The sequence below is a fragment of the Lynx rufus genome, unplaced genomic scaffold (assembly GCF_022079265.1).
Source record: "Lynx rufus isolate CCGP_SWC_20201006 ecotype Redwood Valley unplaced genomic scaffold, mLynRuf1.p SCAF_11, whole genome shotgun sequence".
NCBI classification, from domain to species: Eukaryota; Metazoa; Chordata; class Mammalia; order Carnivora; family Felidae; genus Lynx; species Lynx rufus.
The window spans coordinates 57,267,989-57,293,910 of record NW_025814825.1 but is presented as its reverse complement, the minus strand read 5'-3'; the positions used below and the strand labels follow the sequence as shown (position 1 = coordinate 57,293,910).

General features: G+C 50.3%; 1 protein-coding gene across 2 annotated transcripts; it reads right to left on the bottom strand.

Annotated features, from left to right (window-relative positions):
- Positions 1 to 517: 517 nt before the first annotated feature.
- BAG3 (BAG cochaperone 3) lies at positions 518 to 24,694 on the bottom strand. 2 transcript variants are annotated; one of them, XM_047073528.1, is made up of 4 exons: positions 24,107 to 24,694; positions 7,641 to 7,970; positions 5,894 to 6,298; positions 518 to 1,885 (listed from the first exon to the last, which is right to left on the bottom strand). In XM_047073528.1, the coding sequence occupies exons 1-4, from the start codon at positions 24,290 to 24,292 to the stop codon at positions 1,067 to 1,069; spliced, it is 1,740 nt and encodes a 579-aa protein (XP_046929484.1). In that variant the 5' UTR covers positions 24,293 to 24,694; the 3' UTR covers positions 518 to 1,066. The 2 variants fall into 2 exon arrangements, with proteins under 2 accessions (XP_046929484.1, XP_046929485.1); XM_047073529.1 differs by having other exon boundaries at positions 518 to 1,882.
- Positions 24,695 to 25,922: the final 1,228 nt, after the last annotated feature.

The following is a 25,922-nucleotide window of genomic DNA, read 5'->3' as shown; positions in this document are numbered from 1 at the left end:
ATGGCTTCTAGGAACCCAATCTGGGAAGATAAACCCAGGCTGGTTAGATGACTCAGAGAAGTGTCAGATAAAGATGACCCCAAGGCGCGCTCAGAACACATTCCCCACCCCCCCAGTGACCTGGACTCCACAGGACACTTTGGTTCGCCTCTGGCAACACCAGGGACTGATTTTCTCCTGCGCTTTTGAATCAGCCCAGCCCTTCCCTGAGGCCTGAGGGTGGCCCGGGTGAGCAGAGATGCTGCCCGAGTGATCCCTGGGCTGGACCAATCCTGAGAGGTGTGGCCGGTCCAGTCCCATCACCTGGGTGCACAGCCCGGAGTCTTCCCAGGAAACAGCTGCCATCTAAGGATGCAAAAGTGATGGACCCTCATTCTCACGACGTGGGCCAGGATCCATGTTGTGGATCCCAGAGCCGGCTAGTAAATGTGTCTGTCGCTGACTGTCACTGAAGCCAGGGAGACACAATCTTGATGCTGACACTCCTCAGCACTTCAGAAATCACCAAAAAACATTGTGAGTTTGATTATTACTTTATTTTACTTTTCTTAAATGTTGCATTAAAGTCATCCAGCATACAGATATTCCTGGGCTCCTTGCACATTTTATTCTATCTGAGGTTAGGTATTTTAGCTAGGAGATGAAGATCATCCCAACAAAAGAGCAACAATTCCGAAAAACGGGTTTCGTGTTTGTGTGATGGGAAATCAACAGCCCATCCACCAGCCAAACGCCTCCCTCGGTCCAGAGCTGCGCAAAGACGGAGTACAAGCGTGGCTCACACGTGGTGCCTGCGCACAGATGGGGCCCCGCCACCAAGCAATGGGGTGAAAGTTCTGAAACGAGCAACTGCTGCATTTGTACAGAGTAAGAATACAGAAGAGCATCATTTTCCTTTTAGCCCTTTAATTAGTGTGTGTGGCCTCCACCCAAGTTACTGCGTACCAAGCGCCTATGAAAAGTAAAAACAAACGGATTCAAAGTCCCTGAAATGCATGCAACTTAAAATTCCCTAAAGCACACCGCCAGCGCCCAGTCCCTGGGTCTGATCTGTGTCCAGTGGAGACTACGGTGCCGCCGCGTTACCAGCTGTGTCCGTCGTGCTGCCGGGGTTTGCCGTCGCTGCTTCTTTGGCTTCTGGCGGCTGCTGGGTTTCAGTTTTGGGATCTTCTCCGTTTCCCGCACTTTTCTTACTCTTGTCTGTGGCCGTGGCACCCATCTCCATGATTTCCTGCAGTGGCCGATCGGATTCAAGGGAGCTAGGCTGGAGTTCATAAACCTGGACTTGACCTGGGACATCTATCGCTTTCTGTTCAAGTTTTTCCAGGATGGTCTGAACCTTCCTGACACCATCTCTCCTGGCCTGACGGACATCAGCTCGTCCTTCAGGGTCTACTGAATCCAGGGCCAGTAGCTCTTTGGTCAAATACTCTTCGATCATTAGGTACTTTTTGTCCGTCTTCTTGCCTTCAAAGTTGTCCACGGCCTGCTCCAGCCCTTGCACGTTCTGCAGGATGGCTTCCACTTTCAGCACGCCTGGATGTTTTGGGGGCGCCTCAGCTTCTCCTGACTTGGGAGGTGCAGCCTCTGCAGGGGCGGGGCTGGGGGCTGCCCTCTCTTCTGCAGCCACATTCTTGGGGGACGAGGGGACAGCAGAAGGGGCGGGGCTGGGAGGATGGGGAACCGGAGCAGCGGGAACCTTTACTTCCACCCTCTCAGAGGCGGGTGGGGGCTTCTGGGAAACAGGTTGGGAATCTGTCTCCTTGCGGATCACCTGAATCGGGACGTGTCCAGGAAGGAGATCTGGTCCAACTGGGCCTGGCTTGCTTTCGGGTTTGTTTTCAGGTTGGGGAACAGGTGAAGATTCTCGATGAGTCATGGGCTGCTGAGAGGAGGCAAGGACACAGAGATATTTTTAATAACTGGCTGAGAGTCACAGGCAGTTGTTTGTAGTGAGTACAGACCATAAAGAAAACTGGGGAATGGCTTTAACGTATAAAAGAGATTTTCAAAGTCGACCAAATACTGTCACAAAATAAAAACATATTGATCCTGTAACGTGACCAAACCGTTTGTTTCCATTCATCACCCATCACCTTGGACTGTGTGGGTCTGTCACCATTCACTGAATTTTTCTGTAGACGGTATTCTTAGGGCAACGAAAAGAACACCAATGTATTCAAAATGAAAATATCAAAAAACTCGCTGACTGCTGAGCTAGTTTAGCCCAAAGCAAAGTCCTGGGTGACTCAGAATCTCGGTGGCACAGCCATGGAGGAATGATTGCCACATGTGCCCTTCCTTACACTGTGTGGACAGTTCTGTTCAGGGTGTGACAGTCTCATCTCCCGTTTCAGAAGAGTTGTAATCTTTTTTTTTTTTTAATGTATATTTATTATTTTGAAAGAGAGACAGAGCATGAGCAGGGGAGAAGCAGAGAGAGAGGAAGACATAGAATCTGAAGAAGGTTCCAGGCTCTGGGCTGTCAGCACAGAGCCCAACGCGGGGCTTGAACTCACGGACCGCGAGATCATGACCTGAGCCTAAGTCGGACACTCAACCGACTGAGCCACCCAGGCTTCCCTAATCTTTTTTTTTTTTTTTTTTAAAGCTATGACAGCCTAGCAGTTTCTGCCCAGACTGATCTATTTTTTGAGAATAAGCAAGGTGCCTAAAATAGTTAACTCTGAGGATTTTGCCGCGCACATTTATGCCCAGAGCCAACACTCAGCTGCGCATCTCTGCACGGACTCCTGGCCGCCCGTACTTTTTAATGTGACCACAAGTGGTATTTTTTAAAAAGCGCTATGCTTCAACCAAGTATCTTAGCTTTCCTAGCATCTAGGTGAATACCTCACCCCGCTTCTTTATTACGCGTATGTCGCTGACACACAGTGTTACACTGTTTCTGGTGTACCGCACAGTGATTCGACACTTCTACACATTACAGGTGCTCACCACAGTAAGCGCACTCCCCAGCTGTCACCACATGTCGCCACAATATTCCCTACGCTGTACTTTTCATCTCTGTAGCTTATCTTATAACTGGAAGTTTATACCTCTTAATGGCCTTCACCTATTTTGCCCATCCCCCCATCCACCTCCCCTCTGACAACCATCAGACTGTGCTCTGCATTTAAGAGCCCGTTTGGCTTTTTGCTTGTGCTTTTGTTTTATTTTTTAGATTCCACACAGTAGTGAAATCGTATGGTATTTCCCTTTCTCCATTTGACTTATTTCACTTAGCATAATACCCTCTAAGTTCATCCATGTTGTTACAAATGGCAAGATTCCATTCCTTTTCACGGCTGAGTAATAGTCCAGTGTGTGTGTGTGTGTGTGTGTGTGTGTGTGTGTGTGTGTGTGCGCGCGCGCGCGCGCGCGTGTGTGCGCGTGCATGCCACATTTTCTTCATAATGGACACTTGGGCTGCTTCCATATCTTGGCTATCGTAAATAATGTTTCAATACACACAGAGTTGTATACTGTTTTGAATTAGTTTTTTTGCCAAAACCCTTTAAAAATCTCACATACCCTAGGGTGTCTGGGTGGCTCAGTCGGTTAAGTGTCTGACTCTTGATTTCAGCTCAGGTCATGATCTCACGGTTCGTGGGTTTGAACCCCATGTCAGACTCTGCACTGACAGTGCAGAGCCTGCTTGAGATTCTCCCTCTCTCTCTCTCTCTCTCCCTCTCTCTCTGCCCCATCCCCCACTGGCTCTCTCTCTCAAAATAAATAAACTTAAAAAAAAAAAAACCTGACACCCTAATTCCATGAACTGGGAAATAAGAGATACTAATACTAAAATACTAAATTCCACTATAATGTTCAGTTAGGTCAAATCTTTGCACATGTTCAAAAAGAAATCTGAACAAGCACTAAAAAGGAGGGCACCATAAACAAGGTTATGGGAAGCAGAAACAGGATTAAATATTATTTCACCGACTATGGGAAATATATGGGAAAGACATGAGGGGAAGCTTTTCTAGCACTGCAGATGGGCACTTCTTTCCTGGGATTCCTGAGCCCAAGGAAGGACCTGGTGGCTACTTAGCCATCTGAATGCCAGCAACATCCTTTTCCATCAGATTCTTTTGTCAATGCACATGACCTCAAATCTGGCCCTTACCATTCAGGAACCAGCCACACACCCCTCTTTGGGCTTAAAAGGGCTGGGTATGAAAAACGACTCTTATTATTTTTTCAAATTTATTTGAGAGAACGAGAGAGCAGGGGAGGGGTAAAGAGAAGAAGAAACAGAATCCCAAGCAGGCTCCACACTGTCAGCGCAGAGCCCGACACAGGGCTCAAATTCACGAACTGTGAGATCATGACCTGAGCTGAGATCAAGAGTCAGACACTTACCTGACTGAGCCACCCAGGCGCCCTGAGAAAAATGACTTTAGAAACTCCTAAGAGGGACTGCTCTATGGCGTGTCCTCTTTGAAAATGTCAAGGTCATGAAAGCAAAGGAAGTCCGAAGAACTGTTCCAGATTGAAGCAGACTGAAGAGAAATGATACCTAAATGCAGCGCTCGTGATCCTAGATTAGATCCTGGAGAAGGAGAAACTGCTCTCAAGGAGATTTGAAAGTGGACTGTGTATCAGGTAACAACGTAAGGAGGTTAAGTGTCCCGATTCTGGTAACTGTACTGTGGTTATGAATGAAAAGGTCTTTCTTAGGGCAATATTTGCTGAATTATTCATGGGTAAAAGAGCATGATATCTACAATTAAATCTCCAACAAAGAAACCACGTGGACGATACATACAGAGAGAAGAAATGGCAAAGCAAATACAGCAAGATGTTAACAGTGAATATGGATGAAGGGTAGACTGGGTTTCTTTGTATGATTCTTGTAACTCCTCTGTAAGGCTGAAATTCTTTCCTATACAAAGAAGCTAAAAAAAGAACCACACGACGGTGCTGTCACCATTTATAGTAAGACACCCCGCATTTGTCTACAAGGGGCTTTCCCTCTAAAAACTGTGGCAGAAAACGAACTCGGCTGCTCAAGGTGGGGTCCCAGGGCTGCTCAAGGCTCTGCTAAGCTCCAAGCTTACTGACACCAGCGACCCCCTCCTCCAGGACGTGCCCACGAGTTGCCCCTGAAGAATTAGCTGGTCTGTGCCTGCAACTTCACCAGACTGGAATGTTTCCCAGCCAGCCAGCCGGCTCATCATCAGTCAGGCAACTCGGTCCTTTGCCATCAGGGAGAGAGGTGGAAGACGTGTCCTTGTCATCAAGCTCCGAGCTGAGCTAAACAGGTAAGATGAGCACTTCCGAAGTGCACAGAGTGCTCACGGGCCGAGCTGTAAGGGACTGTGATGAGGTGCCATGAGAAAGAGGAGTAGGCTTCATGGAAGAGGCAACACTGGCTTGTCCCCTGCAGGATGGGGAAAACCTGGATCGTGATGGCATCGCAGGGGGCTGGTTCAGCATGAGCAAAGGCACAGAGGCGACAAGAATGGAAAGGGTGGAGAAGGGGTACCCGTGAGGAGGAGACAAGCCGTCTGGAGCACTGGAGACGAGGCTGCGGCTAGGATGCAGAAGGGTTATGAAGCGCCTTAACAAAGCGTGGAGGGCACTGAAACACTGAGACAGCGTGTGTGGGTGACACTCTACTTGCTGTCCAGCCGTTTCACGGTGGCTGAAGTTCTGCCCCAAAGGCAGCCGCACTGAAAAATGAGCAAAAGCTACAGACAGTACTGAGAATTCCCAGCACTTGTCCTGCACTTCTGCTGGTGATCAGCCATTTCCAGGATCTCCCTTTCCCCCAGTAACACGTGTGTGAACTGGTCACAACCAGTGGAGGAACCAGGGCCCCTGCAAAGAGCTCCTCAGCCCCTGGAGAGGGGCTGCCATAGTCAGTCTGCTGACACCAACTCCATACCTGAGGCCTGTCGACCACGGTGTGTACACGGTGAGGCGAAGGGGAGTGCACCGGTGTGCCGCTTCTGGCCGGGGAGCCCTCCCGGCTGGATGCACCCCGGACGGGAGACCGAAACGAGGACGCTGCCGGCATGGGCCGCGGCTCCCAGTCATCCCCCGGGGCCCTGTGGTACATGGGCTGGTAGGTCTGGTATTCACCCTGCTGAGCTGGGTAGTGGGTCTTCTGGGCTTGGTGGAAGGAAGGCTGGGCTGCCGGCCGGGTGACATTCTGCTCGTGTATCACGGGGATGGGGATGTAGCCCCGGGGGAGCTGGTGGCTGCCCAGGCCGCTCCTGCTGGAGGAGGAGGGCAGGCTGGCCGAGGAGGACGAGGACGAGCAGTCCGAAGCAGCTGGAGACTGAGATCGCTACGAGACACAAAGGGTAGAGGCATGGCTCCATGAGTGACCCTCTACCCAGGTGCTCTAACCTCGTCTCCATCACGTGCCTCCTCAGGGTAACACATTTAACAGGACCTTCCACCTGTAAACCTTCCATCGCCAAACTGTGGTGTTACGACTCAGGGCTCTAGAGTCTGGAGTGTTCCAATTCTTACCAGCTCCATCGCCTTCTGAGCCCCATCTACAGTATGGAGCAGATGCCCCTTCCCTCCCCGAGGTGACTAGAAGATTCGGTAAGACCGTCTGTGGATATGCTTTGGCATCTGGGCTGCACGCGGTGGTGCTCAACCTGCTGGTTCTGACTGCTGCCGCACCTGTGGTCACTGCAGGCCATGTCTTTCCTTAACCCTTTCTCTGCTCATCTACAGAGAACGAGCTAAGCACCGGAAGCAGCACATCCCACGTGGCCAGCCCCTGGACCACCTAGAAAGTCAGGTGCGTATTTCCTCAGCTGGCTCCAAAGGGTCCTGTCAGCTCAAATTTGGTAAGATTTCTCTGATGCGTCACTTTGATTTTGACAACAAAAATATTACATACATAGGTACTACTCTGAAAAGGGAAAAGAGTAGGGCTGAGGGAGGCAATGCCAACTCTGGGCACAGACACGGAGCGGAGGATTTGTGCTCAAAAACAGGGCCAGTGGATATAGCCGGATAATCTGCAGACAGGAAACCCAGAATGGCTTACTTACTGCTCAGGAATCTTACTGGGGTCCACTGGCCCTCAAATCCCTGGCTAAGAACTAGATTAAGAACCCTTTAGAGTTTAGTGCACTGAAGCACTGGCCTCAGGCTTAAAAATAAAACCCTATCATCAAGCAGCTGACTTCCGGACTCTTTATTTTCGGTTTCCTTTGAAACCATGGGACACGGTGAGGGCAGGCATGGCACCTCGTTTTCCCATCAACAGAGCTGCACGCAGTTAATACTCACCCCTAAGTAGGGAACTGAGTGAAAGAACACATTGCTATCCCTGTGGTGCTGACGCAGAAAGCCCAGTAGGAGGAAGAAGCACCGGACTAGGAGCCAGAAGGCCAGGCTTCCGGTCCCAGAAATGCCACACTTGTACCTTTATGCATTTGGACCAAACTGTTTACCCTTGTCAAGCCCAATTCCTTAACCCCAAAGATAAGCCGTGACCCCTGCCCACTTGAAACAACACAGCTGTGAAATGCGGGGGGGACACCGTGTGGCCGTAGTGCTGTCTTTGCTGGGTGACCTCTGCCGCTGCAGGCCACGCCCGGATGCCCTGCACTTTAGCCCCAGGGTCCGGGGCCTGCCCCCAAAACACAACAGCCCGCTCTCCTTACCTCAGGTCTGTGGGAGCCTGGGGGCTGGGTCGCCGCAGCTGCTGCCACCGCCTGTCCACACTGTTTATCTGGCTGGGTGGCTTCCACCACACCCCGCAGAGGTGACTGGGACCTCTGAGGAGCCTCTGTGGCCGCCTCGGTTCGGAATCGCTGTGTGCCGGGCTGGGAACAGACAAAGGAAGGGCGCGGCTGCCGGCTGTCCACACCCTCGTGGTGGACAGGAATGGCAATGTAGCCTGGTCGGAGCTGGGGGTACACAGCGTGGCCTTCCCTCGCGGGCAGCAGCTTGGAGCCCTCCTGGGAAGGGCCGTTGGCAGAAGACGGTGTTTCCTAAAACACAAAGAAGGAGAAACAGACTGGTTAGGAACTGGGAAGAAAGCACCCCAAAGTGGCAAAAGCGTGGTGCTAAGGGTCCCCATCTCCCAGAGTGATTCTGGGCCCCCCAGCAGCAGCCAAGACGGCTGAGCACAGACAGCTCACAGGCACCCGTTTCTATCACACATCCCGTCCCCTACACGGCTGCTTATGGCCAGCAGTTTAAGAATTAGGGGCCTCAAGAGAAAGCAGTTGGGCCAAGGTATCCGTTGAGCACCAAGAGGTCCCAATTTCCCAAACTGGTCAGACAGGTTCCTCTTATGGGTGACAAGCGGCAGCAGTTACGTAGGAGAACCACTGACTGTCCCCCAAATCAGAGACCCAGATCAGAAGGTGCGAGGATGACTCAAGTCCAACTCACTACACCACAGCCGGCTTCTCCGCTTCCTCAAAGGTCCTAGCGTTTCCTAACACGGACTTGTGCTGGACCCAAACACAGGACACAGTCGGCACACCTCTGCAGAGAAGCGGCTGTGGGACGAGGCTGCCTACTCGGGGACGTTTTCAGAACAAGCTGCAAGAAAGGGAGATGATGAGGAGTGCGGGGGCAGCACAGGGGGATAATGAAAGCCGACGATTAATTATGCTGGTCTGAGGAGGCCAACAAAGCCTGCTCTGCTCCGGCGAGGAGTGGCCGGGGTCCCTCTCATGTTCTCGCATGAAGCTGTCCCTTCAGCGGCCTGGCTATTTTGGGACCCTTTGAGAAGGCCAAGTTCCAGATGTACCACAGAGGAAGATCTGGTTTCAAACAACAAGGCCGGTCAGTCACTCACGGGGCAATGTCCTTTCTCACCAAACACAGGCTGGGCAACCAGAGTCAGGGACCCCCCAGGATTTCCAGTCTGGACCATCTCCTGGAACACGAGAAGGGCCTTTACAGAGAAGGCAGCTACAGAACTGCACCCCTGACGCACATCTGGGTAGGTTGACTATTAAGGAGGAGAGCTCCCCTTCCTTAAGAAGGCCGAGCTGCAAACAGAGGCAAAGACAGAGGGTCCAGGAGTTTGCAGGGTAGAATTCTCACTGCTGCAAAACCAGTCACAAGGAAGGAAAGCTGAGGGCTGATTTGCATTCTGAGTGATAGACCACTGTGATTTTTGCCTTGTGTTTGTGTTCCTGCACAAGAGTCAGTGGTGGTGGACCCTGAAACTTCGCTCTTTCAGGCCCATCAACTGCTTCCTTCCTGCTGAGCCCCTGCCCCGGGGAGGGCCTCCTGCACACAGAAGAGACAAGGGTGTCGCTGTGTCCTTGGGGACGCCAGCAGACAGGCGCTCTCAGATTAGAATACCCACGTGCTCAGGGTGGCGACATTACTTCAGCCTGTTTAGCTCTCAGGTCACCCAAGAGCAGGGAGTGGGTCCAGGCCTCACATTCAAAACCCGATCCCTGCCTGAGACAAGGCACCAAGAGACGCCGTGGAAACCCAGTGCTACTCAGTGCTGACTCATAACGCGCCATCTAAGCATCTTATCCCCTCGCTGGGACACCCCTCCTTCCAGCCTGAAGCCGGGGCCTGGACAAGTCCTGGGCATTTTCTGTGCTGGCTGCCTGGGGGCCTCACTGTTCCCTCCCAGCCATGCACACAAGCCTCAGCTGCCTGCACAATCCTCGAGCAGGGCAGTTAGGAAGCCCTCATCCACCGACCATCTCCCAGTGACCCTCTCGCTACCCGGGCGCTGGGTACTATGGGGGTCACCAAACTGGCAAGGCTCCATTCCTGCCGACTAGGGGCTTTCGAGACAGTTTACGGCACAAAACAAACAGGAAGCAAAACTACAGGGAAAGCCTGGGAGGCTCTGGGAAGGGGGTGGGGGAAACGCATGGGCTTTTCTAGCTAGGATGGGGCTGTCTTAGCTAGGATGCCAGTTCGGTCTGACCTCTGTTAGTAACAGTTCTGTGATCTGGGGGAATTCTCTTAGCCTGTGAGCTTTGATGCCCGTACCTAGAAAACGGGGCTAGCGACACCCATCTACCTGGCAGGACTGCTGTGAGGTTTTGGGAGGGCACATCCAAGGGGGATGCCCAGGAGGCAGCAACACATGCAAGTTCCCTCCCCAAACAGGCACACGGTCATGCTGCACAGACCCCAAAGTGTCAAAGGAATCAAAACTGAAGAGCAAAGTTAACTGATAGAAGATTCAGAGTAGTGACTGCCCCGTAGGAAACGGGAGTAACTGGGAGGGTCTTGAACCTTTCCATGAGGATGGAAATGTTCTTTTTCTGCATGCTGGTAAACAGGTATATGCCTATGTACAGATCTATCGAAATACACACTTCCCTGAACCTCCCCCTGCCCTACTGCCCATCCCCTGTCACACTCCACCCGCACTATCCGGCTTCAACAGGTGAGGGCCGCCAACCCCACCGCCCCCACAGAGCCGGCTGTTAGCTGTGCCTCCAACTCAGCCCCTTCCAGGGCCTGGAAACCTAAGATAGGCCTGGCTGAGGCTTGGCGCCTCCTGGGGGAAGCCCCTGGATCCAGACGGCACTGCAGCCGCCTGCCAAGAGCTGTGCATTTTATGCATCTCGCCGAATATCTTCTGTACAACTAAAAGAGAAAAGGGAAGACAAAGGAAGGAGGGAGGGGAGGAAGAGTATTTCTGCCTGCCCAGAGGAGGTGACAGCAGAGACTACCTCCTGGAGCCAATATTCCTTCCACCTGGGTCTGGGAAGAAGTGCCATGTTTGGTCGGTAAAGGAAAGCTGTGGTCACTGTAGGCAGGATGCGGCGTTCGAGCAGCAGAGGGGAAGGGGACAGCGCATGAAGGTGAGTGCTGAGCTGAAGAAGGTAAGGCTGGAGGCCCAGAGGCCTGACCATCCCGAGAGCTGCTGACGAGAGATGCCTCGGCAAGACGGGAGGAGCCAGAAGGAAAAACCAGGACGCCGCAGGAAATGAGGGGAAGAGTCAGGGACGAGAGCAAGGAAGTGTGGGCAAAGCAGAGCTGAGGGCATGGAAATGAAGGGTGACCCAGAAGGGCGAGCAGGAGAGTGCGGGGAAAGGCTGGCAAGACAGTAGGAGCGAGGGGAAAGGGGCCGCTACCAAGACTCCTGTTCTGAGCCTGGGGCTGCCTGGCAGGTGTCGGTGCCTGCTGGCTTGAGCAGGGAGGCTGCGACAGGAAGGGTGGCCTGGGGACCCTGAGGTTCTGCACTCTGGGTTCTGTCTGAGTTGGCCCATCTATGCCATTCAGTAACAAACCACAGGTCTCTTCATGAGCCTCACATCTAAAAGACTGCTTCCCCATGGCACCCGGGTGGCTCAGCTGGTTAAGGCTCCAACTCTTGATTCCGGCTCAGGTTATGATCCGTGATCTCACGGTTCGTGGGATCAAGCCCCACATCGGGCTCTCTGCTGTCAGTGCAGAGCCTACTTTGGGTCCTCTCTTCCTCTCTCTCTGCCCCTCCTCTGCTCATTCTCCCTCTCAAAAATAAACAAACATTCTAAAAATAAATAAATAAAGGAACGTTCCCCTTCCACTTTGATTGGGGTATTGTTTAGGAAAACACTAGGTTTAGGTAAGCAGAAAAACCATACCAGCTTTACAGAATAGAAAACTAAACGCTTCTACATGAATGCATAATTTAAACCAGAAATGAGGCTCCCGCCTAGAGTAAGGTCCACACCAGGAATACTGAGCCCAACCCATCTTCTCACATGTCTACTCTATCATTAGAGTCTTGTCAGTAGCAGATGCTTCAGTTTTTACTAACTAAAAAAGCACCACATAAAAGAATTAAATTGCCCTTCCTGTACTTCTATGGTGTTTTTCACCGAGTGTAAAAAAAAAAAAGATAAAACTTAAAAAATTTTTCAAGTTTACTTATTTTGAGAGACAAAGAAAGCATGAGGCAGAGAGACAGAGGAAAAGAGAGAATCCCAAGCAAGCTCTGCACTGTCAGCGCGGAACCCGATGCAGGGTTTGAACCCACAAACCGTGAGATCATGACCTGAGCTGAAGTTGGATGCTTAACCTGATGAGCCACTCAGGCGCCTCAAAATATAAAAATTTAAAATGACAAAAGTAAAAGAAACAAATGTATAACAGTTATGATTCTCGTAGAATATTAGAACATGCCTCCTTAGTCTCCTAAGAAGTCTTTTCACAGTTCAAGCACGTCCAGAAAAAGTCTATTGGTTATGCCAGCATCCTCGACATAGCACTTGCTACTTGCCCCCCTTCTGACCTCAGTGGGGACCAGGGATCGCCCCTGCCTTGGGGTTAGTCTTCCGGGGAGGGAGGGGCGAGCTGTGATCATGTGACCAGGCAGGCCACTAGACGTCCTGCCCTCAAAGGTCCTGTGTGTGTAGCTTCTTAAGGAGTAAGGACCAGTGTAGCTCTGCTCACCATCTATATCTTGGGTAAAGACATCAGGAATCCCTATATACAAGATCCAATTAGGAACCGCACTGCATTCATTTATAAAATGAATTGGTTAATTTTTCTCCCTTGCTTTGCACTGCAGGAAAATCTTGAGGCATATCTCAGGGCACTAAACAACTCCAGGAGATGGCCAGGATAAAAAGCAGGAAAAATTACCCCAGATGAGTCAAAATTTGCCCTATTAAGTACAAGATATTATTATCAGAGAAGCCTGGGATCAGATTCTGAGCTTGGGTGAGCCCTTGGACTTCCGCAAGTCTTGTTTGCTTAAGAGCACGTCTAAACTTTGCTGGTTTTTAATAACAATGTACGCTAAGGGGGCAGCTAAGAGATGTGGAAAGAGACTGCACTTGGTTCCAATCCTGGATCTGCCCCTAAATATGTTTGTTATGCAAGCAGCCCACATCCCCTCTCTGGACCTTAGTTTTCTCAGCTATTAAAATTGAAGGGGAGACCCAGATGCTCTGTAAAGCAGTGGTTCTCAGACTCTAGGGGGCATCAGGAGCACCCAGAAGATGCACAAAAATGCAGACCCCAAGCCCAACTCCAAGAAGTCTGATTCAGTAGGTGTGTGGTGAAGCTAACCAGGACTGCATTGAGAAACACCGATCTAAGTGAAGTTCCTTTCAGCCCTGACATTCTCCATGGCTCTTACTGCAAGGTCCCCTCTACCTCTAAACGTCTACATAAAGCTCAAAAACAAAGAGAAGTTGGTGTCACAGAAATCTAAAAATGACCACTCTTAACTGTGTTCACTTAAATCATAACAGGGGCACCTGAGTGGCTCAGTCGGTGAAGCATCTGACTTCAGCTCAGGTCATGATCTCACATGACCTGTGGGTTCGAGCCCTGCATCGGGCTCTGTGCTGACAGCTTAGAGCCTGGAGCCTGCTTCGGATTCTGTGTCTCCCTCTCTCTCTGTCCCTCCCCTGCTCGGACTCTCTCTCTCTCTCTCAAGAAATGAATAAACATAAATCATAACAGAAGTCACTGGGATTCAAAGTGCCCTAATGTTTCATGTCCTAAATGAAGAGGAGGCTGCTGACTCCCTAACCCCCAAGAAGGACGTCTTGTGCCTTAAAAGCAGGGCAAGAACAACATTCTTGCGTACCTACAAGGCATATGCCAACCACTGTGCTGGGGCATTGCACTTTCATGGCCTCAGCTGCTTTGGGGACAGCAGGGGAGCAGGGTTTGCCTTGACCCATCCACAGTCAGTTCCCTGTACACTGAGTGGCCTCTGATCCCTGAAAACCCCTAAACTCAACTCCACGGCACAGCCCTCTTCAAAGTGTTATTGGTACCTACAAGTTACAGCTCCCATCAGCACGTCTGAATGAAGGGGAAGAGTAACAAAGGTAACTCTTAGGGCTGCCCCACAGCACTTCCGCCTAGACAGGCCTGGAGTCTTAAGTAGGACACAGATCCATTAACTGGGTTTTTAGGCCAGAAGAGCCTTCACAACGGTCAGGGTTTGAATTTTACTAATGATACTTCAAAACTTCTAAAACAAAGATAAAAAAAGATGGAGGAAAACAGGAATCCTGACCTCCCCATATATGCAGGACCTGGATCAAAACTGAGTAGCTTGGCTCACTTCTAGCAGCCAGGAAACGGAGCAGAAGAAAAAACCTCCTTCTAGAGCACATAGCTGAGCTTCAACATTCTTCCAAAACTTTCTGTTTGGTATTTCAGGTCATAGAAATTATCACTGCCAATTTAATATATCCCACAACCAACTCAAAATTCCTCCAGTTCCCACTGGATTGTGATAAAGGGTCTCTCCCTCCGCCTAAACCCCGTTTGGGGCACATAATGGATAGCGGGTAAACTGTGAACAGTAAGCAAAATCCACCTCCATAGAAATCCCCATACAACACTCCTGGTAAGACAAGAGTCTGTGCTGACCACAAATTCTAGATGCAACTCAGCCACAGGTGACTGCAGGCTTTATCTGATTGCCTGTTATCAAAGCACATATTATTTTCTCCTGGGATCGCTGAGCTGGGTGTCCCTATGTGTCCCCACTGGGGAAAACTTTCTATAGGGATGAAACTTAACACCTCCTCTCTTTGTAGCTGTGTCCAAACAAGCAGGAGTGAACTGGCATGAGCCCTGGGCTCCAAGCTGCCACCCTGAACTCCAATCCCACCCTGCTGCTCACCAGCTATGTGCCCTCAGACAGGATTCCTTGCTACCAAGACTCAGTTTCTCAGGCAGTAAAAGTCCCCACATCTCCCAGGGATTTTTGCAAGACAGAAGTAAAATAAGGCACAAGAAAGTCTTTGTAAGCTAAGTGCTCCAAGCCCTACACAATCACGTTGCTTCATTCCACAAATAGTTATCGGTAGATGCAGCTTTTCTGAGAAACAGTTGGTTGGGCCCATAGTTTACAAAGCCTAAAACCTCAGTGGTCTCACCAGTTAGGAATAAACCTGCTAAGAGTTAGAAGCTCCTTTATCTGAGCGTCTTAAGAACACTAATTAGCAAGGGTGCCATTTTCTCTGCTGGGAACTGTATCTATGTTTTCCAACCTGGAAGCAATCACAGCCCAACACTCTAGGGGCCTGAGCCCTAACCACCACCCCCCTGTGCCCCCCCCACCCCCAAAAAGCTCTAGTCAAGTGACTCTGAGGGGGCCTGCCCTGAGGACAAATCCACACCCGACTTACACTGATTGGGGCTCCTTGCACTTCCGCCCAAGACCTAGTAAGAAAAACCAGGCCAGGCTGGGACAGGAGGACCTGGCCGGGAGCAGAATTCATCTGCTGGTATCACACCGACAGTCTCAGTGTGTCCCCCACCAGGGCAGGGGCCAGGCATCATGGGCCACAGCTGGCCAGTTTGGCGTCAGCCTCCAGCTTTCCCGTTTCCCCCACCCCCTGGAGCCCTCCTCAAGGATTCCACGTGGCAGATGTGGCCCAAGGTCACAGGGGCAGTTACCAAGCCAGGAACCCCAGTCACTGAATGCCCAGCTCCTGAAGTTCACAGCTTCAGGGAATGAAAAGCACTAGCTAGTTCCTCTTCCAAAAAAAAGGGGGTAGGGAACACCTGCTCTAATCAATCTGCAATCACGAATCACAGATGGAAAAGTACCTGAAATTTCCACAGCAGGAAGCAAACTGTCCGAATTAGATAAAGAGACTCCCTCGTGGTCCATTTCCATGCGTTTCTCAAGGACTTGTCTCATGCTGTGGTGGAACACGGATCAATCACTTGGCTCTACCGTCTGCTAGACACCAACTATGCAAGTATTTGTTGGTATCGGGGTGCAGGGCTTCACTAGACCTGCATGTTGTACAAAACACAGTCCCCTACCCCAGCCTCCAATTCACCAAAGCAGCTAGGGCAAGGGCCCCTTTAACCAAAGGTAGCTGGTTCAATGATTCCTTGAGGGGAATTCCTGGGGACTCTCCTCCCCGCCCTGAACAGCTGCTCAAAGCATTCCTCCAACAGTCACACTCCCCCCCAAGAGGGTGGTGGCAATTAGAAAACTGCCCTCTCTCCTTCCACCTGCAGTGCCATTTCCACCTCGTAGAGCTGGGTCCAGAACAGCTGTGCAAATGGAAATGGCCGGATCCTCTTTAACATGGCTCAGTTTCCCCACAACACTTGACCGGGCACCTAGTTCCTGCCTGGCAACTGTCTTGGGGCCTGTGCAGAGATGCAGAGGGAGACACTCCCCTTAAGGAGTCGAGATTCAGAGTTAAGACGCCACCCCATGCAGCAGAGTGCAGGAAACACAATTCCTCCTGGCCTGTCTCGGCTGAGGAATCAGGGATGAATCAGGGGTGAAGCTGGTTGGGGCTGTGGTTTGTAGGTTTGGGTGAGGCCCCAGAAGGCCCTGTGGCCTTCATTTGACTCCCCTGACGTGTATCTGAGTTATGAGGGGCATGGGAACCCTGGGGAGGGTACTGGGGGCGTCCAGACACTGGTCAAAAGAGTTGGCTGAGGTGGTACAAGGGGGATAAGAGGGCTTTGCTTCTGAGAAACAAGACTGGAGCCCCACCTGGGAGCCAACAGACCCATGTCTGGCCACATCTGTCTGCCATGTGGTGAGTCCTCTCCCACTTCTTGGTGGGGGCTGTGACTATTTCCACGGGTTATACACACATGTCCAGTCAGGCCCTGACTCATCACTCTCCATGCACTATCCCCCTAATCGTCACAATCCTGCTGGACAGGGAATGCTGTGTTCCCATTTTACGGAAGGGCAGACTGAGGCTCGGAGAGAGTGAGTGATCTGTCTGAGATCACTACAACCCAGGTGTGTCTGACATCAAGACCAGAGATGTATTAACCCTTTCACTATTCCTGCCACACCGTGCACTCTGATAATAACTGTGGCTGTCTTCAAACCCTTCATCTTCCCAGGGTAAAACGCAGCAGGGGAGAAAGCATTTCGTTTTGCCCAGTCGAGCCGGGCTGGGGCTCAAGACCTGGAACATTCAGTTCAAGTGTGCTCTGGGCCAGGGAGCCAGTGCTTGGTGCTGAGTCACTGCCTGGCCGAGGCACGGCAGGCGAGAGGGAGGGCACTCTGCTCAGTTCTGAGTCACCACGGCCCTGTGCATCCAGCATGGGGCCTCAGGAGGGAGAAAACCCAGCTCCATCTGGGCAGGAGAGCTGGTCCCACTCTGACACTCAGGGTCCGTGGGACTAATTTGGAAGTGTCAAAAAGTGATGCAGCTGCCTTGTCTTCTGCACACACATATTCTTCCCTAGCCTCCCGATGTTTGGATTAAAAAAAAAAAAAAAAAGGTTTTTTTAAAATGTTCATTATTTTGAGAGAGAAAGAGAGAGCGAGAATGTGTGCGGGAGGGGCTGAGTAAGGAGACAGAGAATCCGAAGCAGACTGCACACTGTCAGCGCAGAGCCCGACATGGGGCTCAAACCCACCAACCGTGAGATCGTGACCTGAGCCAAAGTCAGACGCTCAACTGACTGAGACACCCAGACACTCCTGGATTTTTTAAATTATTTATTCATCCATTCAGTGTCCAAGAAGAATCTTTAAGATAACTGACAAAAAATCGGAGCACCTGGGCGGCTCAGTTGGTTAAGTGTGTAACTTCAGCTCAGATATCATGGTCTTGAGATTTGTGAGTACAAGCCCCGAGTCAGGCTCTGTGCTGATGGCTCAGAGCCTGGAGCCTGCTTCAAATTCTGTGTCTCCCTCTCTCTCTCTGCCCCTTCCCTGCTCGCACGCTGTCTCTCTCTCAAAAATAAATATTTAACAATAAAATAAAAAATTAAATTAAATTAAATAACCAAAAGTCTACAATTCTACCCTAAGGAACACTGAGGAAGTTATTTCAAGATAGGAAATGGTTGTTCTCCAACAGGATGCGAGGGAATTTTCAGTGGCAAGTCTCACCTTAGTCACTGGGGACACAGCTCTGTGCTAGGAGTTCTTGGGCAGCCACACTGTTTACAGGCTCTTGACGTAGGCAGTGAGCAATCTGAAATTCTGGGCTTTTCTGAATTGACAGTGAATAAGAAGCTTCACTGTGCAGTATCTGGTCTTATTGCCAGCCACAAGGAGAAAAAAAAAGAGAGAGAGAGAGATTCCTTTGACAGTGCTGAGGCTGCTCTCTGTGCAGCTGGGCATCAGCAGTGTCTGGCTGCTGTGAGCTCCCAGCCTCTCCAGCAGGTCTGTTCCAAGATGCTGTGTTGCTGGTAGGGACAAAAAAGAGCTTCTCCAGACTCATAAGGATGAAGTCAGGGAATCAATACTTTAGTCCTTTGTGGAGAAAAGCCCATTTAGAAATACAGTAAAAAGGAACTGGCTCCTGGGGGACATTTGGGAGCCCAGGACAACACTGCAGTACTTTGGAACGAACAGATAGAGCTTTCGGCAGCTTACATTCACTCTGGGCTCAAGACTGTACTTCAGTAAGGGTGGCTTTTCTTTTACCAGCCTGTCCACTCCGGAACCCAGCCCGTGTTTTACCCTTCCCCGCACAGAATCATTTACTGAGACTGTAGATCCTGCCAGGCACTGAGAAACAGAAAGATGACAGACACAGCCTGGCCCTGGAACTCTCGGCCCACAGGGACATGACCCTAAGGCAAAGCAGAAAAGTGCCGCCTTTTGGAAGAAAGATTTGAATCAAAGTGACGTGGAGTCCAGGGCAGGGAGGGCCTGCTTCCAACTGGAGACATCTACACGTAAGAAACTCTGCACAGAGAAAGCTACGGAAGGAGACAGAACTGTCCTCCATATGGCATTGAACACTGTGACTTTCAGAGAACAGGCACTCTGTCAATTTCGGACGGAACGAATGAATGAAGAACTTGGGCCCATCTCCTAAGTCAGATCCAGACTCAAGACACAAGTGGTTTCTAATCAACGGGGGCTGTGCCTGGTGAGCTCTGAGTATAAAGGAGTTCTGAGAAGCAGCCAGGCTCAGAGGGGGCAAGGTGAGGGTAAACCTCTGGCCACAACAGTCTTTCCGCTTTATCACAGCTGACAGGCCTCAGAAGCACCTAGTAGTTTCTATCTTAGAGACCTGTTTTGAGGATTTAAAGAAATAAGGTTTGTAATGCCCCTAACCAGTGTTTGACATGTTAATATAAACGCGTGTGTGCATATACACATACTTACACAAACATGTTGGCAGACAAAAAAATATTAGATTCATTCTATCCTAAAGAAATTCTCCCTAATGAAGCTGTCACAAGCTGCCTGGCTTCTAAGGCCCCCAAAGAAATCTACACAGAAATAAGTGATGACTTAGTAACATCACATATCTCACGCAGTCACACAATGCCAAGCAAGCAGTGGGAATCAATGTCCACATTTGCAAAGGATGGGATTTAGTGCTTAGCTTCAAAAGTCAAGCCGTGAGTCTGAGATCAGAGGCACAAGAGGAGACCCAGTGAAGACTTGATGAGCCAGAAATGGGGAGCAGGGAGGGGCTCAAGAATTCCATAATCAGGTTGCTAGAGGTTTCTTCAGCGTTCATCAGCATTAATGGGTCCTCAGAGGTTCCTAATAAGCAAGGCCTTTGTCTTTTGCTCCCAGTTTTCCTACGTAAGGTGTCTTAAATATTTAAGAGCAGCATTACAACAGCAAAAATGCAAAGGAGGAAGAGTAGGTTTGGGTTATGCACGGTTTCCTACCTTTGATGATAAGCATCAGACCATTTATAAATGCCAATAGGAAGTAATAGATATGTAGAGTGCCTTATATAAGGCAACTGTGTGTCATTCCAGAAATGGGGACAGGAGGACAGTGCTAATCAAGCCTCACCGGTGGTATGGAGCTTTCTGACTCACAACCGGCCCCAACAGCATCAAACAGCTAAGCCTTCCTCGGCCCTGGCTAATGTCAAATGCCGCCACAGTTCCTGTGTACCGGCTTTCCCCTCGTAAAGGGCAAAGCTACGCTGCAAAACGGGGGACGAATTATGTTCAGTTCTTGCCAAACACAGCCTGTTCTCTGGAGGGTAAAATGGAGGTTCTGGATGAGCTGGGCATTAAGGCATGTGGCCCACGTTCTTCATCCTCCCCACCAACAAATCCCTGCTCATCAGTCGCAAAGGAATTTGCTCCTCCATCACTGCAACTTGCTGGAAAATACAAAGGGGAGAAGGACCACTCATTTCCTGATTGTGCTCTGATTCTGCTAAGAGGCCCACGAGCTTCTAATCGATCTGCAAAGAGCAAAATGATCTCATCTGTAAGAAAATTCAGGAGGCTCTGCTAAACATGAAGCAGAATAAGTGGGTCTCTCCACTTCAATCACAACTACAAACATTTCCAATTTCCTCTGAGAGGATGTTTCTACATCTCTCTTCCAGGGCCTGAATGTAATCTGTCAGATTATTCTGGTGAGCTTCTGCTGGGAGGGCCAAACAGGAAGGAAATGCTCTGGCTCACATCTTTCTGGGGTACAGGAGGGTCTTGGGACTGCCCTGGATCTGACTCAGGGCACTGCCATCCCCATGTTCATACTCATGCAAGTCGGCACCAGGGAGTTTCACCAAGAAGGAAAATGGGGCCTCAGGCAAAGGCTATGCAGGTTAGATGTTAGACAGGCACAGCTTGAGGGATTCCAGGGCTCATATGCAGGAAAGGGTACAGTAAATCACAGCTCCCCTCCCCCTACAAAATGGGATCACCATCCACCAGGGGCTCCCAAATGCCAGTGTGGCAAAATCAAAAGGATCAGGGAAACCTTTCAGACATACAGATTTCTGGGCAATGTGGACTAAACATGGGGGGCGGGGGCAGGCGACAGATAGAGGGATGAGGCCGCTGGTAATCTGTGCTCTTAAAAGGCTTCCCAGGAGACTGCCGGCCTCGGGATTCTGTGCTGGTGACCTCTAAGGTCTACAGAGCTAGAAAGCTCTGCTCACTGAGGGAGAAGGGTCTCCCCCCTTGTCCCAGGAAGGTTTCTGACAGAGCAGCACAGCACAGTACTCCAAAGCATCTGGTCTCTGTTTAATCAGGGGAGAGCAGGCGAGGGGCAGCTGTGCACCTTCAGACTCCAGAGTGAGCACCAACCTCTCTGCCAGGGAAGGGGCCTGGACCAGAATGAACTTGCCAGAAGATTAGTGGCAAGCCCGTGAGTGCAGAAAATTGACATCCAGGAAGACTGCAGGTGGGGAGGTCCGGGTGCATGGAGTGGAGTCAGGTAAAGCCCAATGTCTTAGCCTGTAGCTGCCCTGCCTCTTCAATGAAGGGCAAGACGCTTGCTCTCACTTGCCTCCTCTGTAAAACTAGGGACAAACAGTCACTCTCACTACTTCAGAGCAATGTGGGAGGATCAACTCTAAAATGACAGAGTACAAGACTCAATGAAACAGAGTTGTAGTCACTTCCTTTCCATGAAAGCCACTCCTTTCCCAGCAAGGTTAGACCGTAAACACCCAGAAGCTGCCGTCCCCAAAAAAGGGCTTCTTCTTTATCGACTGATGGCATCTCCTCCTGAAAATAAGGATGCTTGAAAGGTCCTCTTAGCTCATCTCCCCCCAAAACGCCCTTTGTTTTACACCAGGACCCTTTTTACTACGAAGTAAGAAGCCAATTTCTAATATGAAACAGTACTGAAGATTTTCCGTTGTATTTAGTCTGGAGAAAAAGTGTCATTCGTGTAAGAGAATCTGAATTAATCACCCAGATGTTCTGTGTATTATCAAAGCACAGGTATGAGAACAATGAAGGTCAAGGAGCTAAGAAACTGAATGTCAGTTTTCTCAAGTTTTGTGCCATGTGGACAAATCTCGAGTAGTTAATTTGGTAAAGAGAGCTCATTTCTTGAGTTATCATATCCAGTCATCACCATCCAAGTAATCACAGCACAGAGGTCAGCCACCCAGTACGTACGTGGTGGCCTAGAGGACACAAAGACAATGAAGTAGTCCAGCCTGCATGCTTCACAGTTTCATAAAAATTCAAGACACTTCTACCTTCTTCTGAACAGATACCCTGCCTCTTATCAGGACTTTCTGGTGTAGTTCTCTTTGCTATTGGTACTAAGTGACCTTTGGAGACACACTTTAATTGTCTGGGTTTCTTTGTCAGTAAAACAAAGAGATTGAGCTAAGAGATCTTCATAAGGTCTTTCGACTTTAAAATTCTGACTTAATTTTCAAATCCCCTTTTCCAGGGTCAGACTTCTGATTTAGTAGCCATATTTTCTATTTGTTAAGAATGATAGGGGCGCCTGGGTGGCTCAGTCGGTTAAGCGTCTGACTCTTGGTTTCGGCTCAGGTCATGATCTCGTGGTTTCATGGGTTCGCCTGGGATTCTCTGTCTTCCTCTCTCTCTGAGAGTCTCAGAGACTCTGTCTCTGTCTCTCTTATTTATTTATAAATAAGTAAACTTAAGAAAAAAAAAAGAATTCTAGTAATTCCGGGGTGCCTAGCAGGTTCAGTCGGTAGAGCATGTGACTCTTGATCTCAAGGTTGTGTGCTGAACCCTATGTTGGGTATAGATTACTTAAAAATAAAATCTTTAAAAAAAAGAAAGAAAGTAAGTTACTTAACCTGTTTTTTCCCCTTTAAAAAGAGTTTATGAAACCACAGCCTAACCAACTCACCGGATGGGTACACAAAGATCTCAACTTGCTGGGTGAGTCTCATGCTAAAAACAAAGTGTTGGCATTCTGGGTTTACACTGCACTTAACAGTGGCTATGTTCAAACTTGACCTTCACTTACAACAAAGGGTATGGCAGATTCTGACAGTCCCCGTCTCTATAGGAAGGAGGCCTCAAACTGATAGTTTTACACCACACCAAAGATCGACACCCATGTAGACTGCAGTGACAGGGCTGGTTTGAAATGTGCTTTAGTTTCACCCAATAATGGGCTGAGCAGGCATACAAAAAAGTATATATGATTATACCCATCCCAGCTAATTACATACTCTTGTACTAATTTTCCAGATATAAATATACAATTCAACTCTTATAAACGGAAGTTGCTGAATGTCCCTACGTCTCACTGTTGGGCACCAGATTTTTATCAATGTTTGTCATTTAGAAATGAAAGTGGATGATACAAATATTTCTTCTAAAATAATTATAAAGCATTTTAAATTTTGTGAATTTTTAAATCTTCAAAACAACTGACCAGCTCTTTATGGCTTTTTAAAATTTTGCCCAGACAGTATATCATTACCCTTTCTTTAAGTGTATTTCTTTTTGCCAAGGCTTTTATTTTGAAAAAGCACAAATCTGCGGAAAATTGGAAGAGTAACACACTTAGTTGTATTTTTTTAAGTTAACAGATTGATCCCAACTTTCTATTTCCAAATTTTCATGCTCCTAAGGACTAAAGAGTTTATATTTCTGCATATATGTAAATAAGGTATGCTGCATTCACGAAAGTATTTCTGTATTTGTTGTGTATCTACTGGAAACAAATCCTAAGTATTTTAATACCATAACAAGGAAGGGAATGTATGCCATTTAAAAAAAACAAAAACAAAAACCATTCTCTTTCACGTCAGCGTGAGGCAATGTCCTAAGGCAATGGTCAACCATGGGACAGTCTCACATCTTTAGTTCAGAAATTGCCTGGCAGAAGAACGCCTTGTTTTTCAACAAATCATACTAAAATATGTTATTGAAAATCGTTTCAAAGAAGAAAACAATTTTAATTTCAGATATAAAAACGGGGGAGTATATTTACATCAGTTCCCTGAGTCACTCTGTGCCTGAGCCAGTTAAGATGCCCCTCGAGCAAGCTGAGGAATTTTAGGAGACAAAACACCTGCGAGACCACCCCCAAGCTGGCGAGTGGGCCCCCTCGCCGGCGTCCGCCGCAGCGCGGACCGCAGGGAAACCGGGACCTCCGCCCCGGCGGGCGGCGGCAGAGGCGGCGGCGGGGCCTGGCCCGGGCCTCCAGAGGTGACCAGGCCGGCCGCCCCTCCGGAGCCCGGGCCCGCTCCAGCCACCCGGTCCTCGGTCCCTCGGATCCGGCCGGTGGACGGCACCTGGCGCCACTGCGCGGGTCGCACTTCCCGGGAACCAGACGCAGCGGAGGGGGGAAACATTTCCTCCCCTCCGGGGCCTCCCTCTCGCCCCGACGCCAGCCAAGGGCGGGCCGGAGCGGGGGCTCGTCGGGGCACAGCAGGCCGAGCCCGGGCGCGGGCGTCCACCGGCAGGTGCGCTCCGGGACCCCGCAACCCGGCCGGGTGCAGCGGTCCCCGCCGCTCGCCGTCGAGGGGGGGCGCCGGCTGGGGCGCCGAGCAGGCCGGCTCACCTTGGGGCCCTCGGGGGGCACGCGCGGGTCGTTCCACGTCGTGGTGCGGCTGTTGTGGTCCACGAAGAAGGGCCAGCCGGTCTGTGGATCGATCTTGATTTCCCAGCCGGGGGGCAGGGGGTCGCGGTCGCCGGCGCCGCTGCCGGACGCCATCTGCACCATGGGCGAGTGGGTGGCAGCGCTCATGTTGGGTTGGGGTCGGCCCGAAGGGGCGGCCGCCGGGGTGTCGGGTCGCGGGGTGCCTGGTCGTGGGGTGCCGGGCCTCCAGGCGCGGAGTCGCTCGCTGACTGCGGCCGGCTCGAGAGCGGTGCGCGCCGCCGACGTGTCCGGGAAGCCGGCGCCGGGCACCTTTATGAATTAAAGGAGGGGGTGACGTGGCCCGAGAGGGGTGGAAGTGTCTGGAAATAGCCTCCTCGCTGCCAACGGGGAAGGAGATAAAGGGAGGTAGCAACTGGCCGGCTAGAAACTTCTGGTCCCATCCAGAGAAGTTGGCGGCGAGCGGGTTGGATGCGGAGCTCCGCCCTGAGTCATCGGCTATAATCGGGGCGGGGCGGGGCGTGGGCGGGGCCTCTGCCGGCCGCCCCTCCCCCACTCCTTCCTCCTCCTCCCCTTCCTCTCCCTCCTCCGTCCCCTCCTCCTCCCTTCCACCCTGGCCCTGCCGCCCGCGCGGGTGTCCCCGGGCAGAGACTGGCCGGCGGGGCAGGCAGCCTCAGGGGCGTCGTCGGTGTTCGCTGGGCTGGTTTCGGTTTTCAGACTCTCTCTCTCAGCCTGGAGCCGAGTGGGTGTTCCCTGGACTGGGACTCGCCTTGCTGGGTACCTGCTGCCGCTCCTTCCTATAAAAACAAAGTCATCGTGAGCCTTTAAAGTTGTTTTAAACTAGAGTCTCGCCCACCCCCTGCTTTGCTCCCTTATATGCTGATACTCGGGGACACTGGCGTCTCACTTACGTTTTAATCACTTTTTTTCCAAGGGCTTAAGGAGCTCTGGAATGTAGATCTGACACCATAACAAAGCCTGGGAGAAAATAGAAGTGCAAACAGAAACTCACCTGGCTTCTTTTGAAGCCTAAAGAAAGATTGCATCAACTGTGGTTTTATGCTCCCAAACCTTGCATCTCAAATGTACAAACTATTATTGCAATGAACAACGTTAAAGAAAAATCACATTGTTTTGGGCGTGGATCTTTTTTGTGGTAGAGTTTGGTTCTTGCTATCTTCAATCTTCACCTTTCATTTGGGAGGTAGGGACCAAATCCAATCATGAAAAATTGTTTGGTTGCTTCAGTGTTGGCGGCTTTTGTGAACTAAACCGAGCGATTTCGTGGGAGGGAATGTGCTCCCAGAGGGAGACTTTGGGGAAGGTTCCGTTCAGATTCTTTTTTTTTTTTTTTAATTTTTTAAATGTTTATTTAGTTTTGAGAGAGAGAGACAGCACACTCATGCAAGCGGGGGAGGGGCAGAGAGAGAGAGAGAGAGAGAGAGAGAGAGAGAGAGAGTCCAAAGCAGACTTCAGGCTCTGAGCTGTCAGCACAGAGCTGGTCACAGGGCTCGAACCCACAAACCGTGGCACTATGACCTGAGTGGAAGTCTGACACTCAACCAACTGAGCCATCTAGGCGACCCCGTTTCAGATTCTTAGGCAGACTCATCCCCCTCCCCAGAAATATTTGGAGAAGTTGCTCTCATTAAAAAGAAAACCACAGGCACAAAATGACATTGTTTGGGCCAAGTCACCAAACCAGAGTTTAATACCTAACCTAATTTCAGTTTCAACGTTCCCCCAGAAATATAAGCCTAAACCTGTCAATCAGGAATTT